The sequence below is a fragment of the Petaurus breviceps genome, unplaced genomic scaffold (assembly GCF_028583685.1).
Source record: "Petaurus breviceps papuanus isolate PSGF00001 unplaced genomic scaffold, PetGlider_PUasm1.0 138, whole genome shotgun sequence".
NCBI classification, from domain to species: domain Eukaryota; kingdom Metazoa; phylum Chordata; class Mammalia; order Diprotodontia; family Petauridae; genus Petaurus; species Petaurus breviceps.
The window spans coordinates 11,710,176-11,712,237 of NW_027185694.1; the positions used below are offsets into that span (position 1 = coordinate 11,710,176).

Here is a 2,062-nt window from a genome sequence, read left to right on the forward strand (position 1 = left end):
TTGCAGAAACAATCTGGGAGTGAAAGCGGATTGAAAGCTCAACACGAGTCAACAGTGTTATGGGACGTCCAAAAGAGCCCTTGTGATCTGGGACTGTCCTGAGAGGCATTTGTAAAAGAAAGGGATTGGGTGAGATGACTTTTTAAGGTAGTTTAAGTTCTATTTCTATGTTTCTATGATCCCATGGGTATGAATGCAGAAACCTCCAAGCAAGCAACTCTTTGCAAGATTTAAGCATAATCTCTAGCAAAACCAACTAATCTCAGAATATTCCTTCTATATACCAGACTTTGTCCTCTGTTTATTGAGTGCAATCCCAGATCAATATTTATATGCTTTCCTGCTAATTACTTAAACCTGTGACTTAATCTCTGCTTATCCACTTATTTTTTGGATAATGACATAGGACTTATGGTGTGGACATTGACAAGGGCTTCCCTGAATGGGTCAGGGGTTGTAACAAATTATTCCAGGACTGGCTTCTGCTAGTGTTTGACTATGCCCTCCCCTAGCAGGTTGTAGCAGCAATAATGGCTGTGAGAGCTTGTGAGAGGGTTGCTATGCCGACCTTGGGTTCTGGTGGTATAGAGGCCATCGGGACTTGTGTTATCACTGTGGCAAGTACTTCCTCACATAGTCTGGGAGTGCCTTCCTCAGGGTCACGAAAGGGGCAGACCAGGCAAATGCCTAGAACTTATCCTTAGCACTATGGTGGGTACTTTGGTCAAAGGTTTTAATTCTTATAAGAAAGAAGTCCAGGGGTAGCTAGGTGGAGCAGTGAGTAAAGCGTCAGCCCTGGAGTCAGGAGGAGCCAAGTTTGGTTCTGGCCTCAGACACTTAACACCCACACACTCACAAAAAAACTAGCCATGTAACCTTGGGCAAGTTATTTAACCCCAATCGCCTTCCAAAAAGCAAAAATAAAATAAAATAAAAAATAAAAATAAATAAAAAAAGAAATAAGTCCAAAAGACATTTAAAGGGTGCCACAGATTGGGGCAGCCCCCATCACTATTGGGTAATTTCAAGAGTTGTGCCCACTCAATGATCATTGGATTGTCAAGAAACTGCTAATTAAGTGGAGAATTCCACTTCAGAAGATGGATATTCCATATACATCAGTGGGTAGGAAACTACTGGTAGGGAATCTGACTGTCAGGAAGTCATTCTTCTCATATGTCAAGCAGGGAGTACATGGGGGCAATGGTATGAGGGCAGTGGAAATAGCAGTAAGAGAAGTGATGACATGGGTCAGAATGTGTGTGGTAAGAGAGACAAGGGCACTCAGCTGGGATTCATGAAAGCCAAATTCTCCCATGACTCTTCCACTATCTTGTTATGTGAGAGTAGGCAAATTAGTTAGCCTCTCTAGAACTTACTTTTCTCATATGTAAAATATGGGGATTAGACTAGAACAGGATTTTTAACATAGGTTTCATAAAAAGATTTCAGATGGGCTTTGAACTTAGATGGGACAAAGATTTCACTTTTATTTTCATAACCCTCTAAGTGAAATTTAACATTTCCTTCAATTATGAATTGAAAAAACAAACCAACCAGAAACAAACAACCCAAAACATTACTTTCAGAAGGGGTCTGTGGACTTCTCAAAGGATATAACATAATAAAAGGTTAAGAAACCCTGAACTAGAAGATATCAGTATTCTATACAACTCAAATAAGCTATTCTAGATTGAATAACTAGAACCTGAATCTTCCCAGAAATAGTCTTAAAGGCCTAGCCCTTAGAGGAAGCCAGATGAAATGTGCCATCAGAATATTGGATCTATGGGATATCTTTCATAAAAGTCACTTAGTGACTTGTTCTCCATCAAAACACCTCCATGCGTACCCTCAATGAGAAAAAGATAGTTGATATTTACAGATGATACTTAAAGTTTGTAAAATGCATAATGTGTCTTCACTTGCTAAAACCAGCAGATATTGCAGGAATAGCCATAAGAAAACCTATACACAGATTTCATCCATCTCTCCCAGTTATCCACCAGGGAACCGTGTGTGTGTGTGTGTGTGTGTGTGTGTGTGTGTGTGTGTGTGTGTG

At 40.2% G+C, this 2,062-nt stretch overlaps 1 protein-coding gene across 1 annotated transcript in view; it reads left to right on the forward strand.

Moving 5' to 3' along the window:
- Positions 1-1,194: 1,194 nt before the first annotated feature.
- Positions 1,195-2,062, forward strand: part of SEC61B (SEC61 translocon subunit beta) — a 24,859-nt gene continuing 23,991 nt past the window's right edge. The window contains exon 1 of the mRNA XM_069105731.1: positions 1,195-1,201. Within this exon, the coding sequence (XP_068961832.1) occupies positions 1,195-1,201 (7 nt within the window). The remainder of the gene's footprint in view (positions 1,202-2,062) is intronic.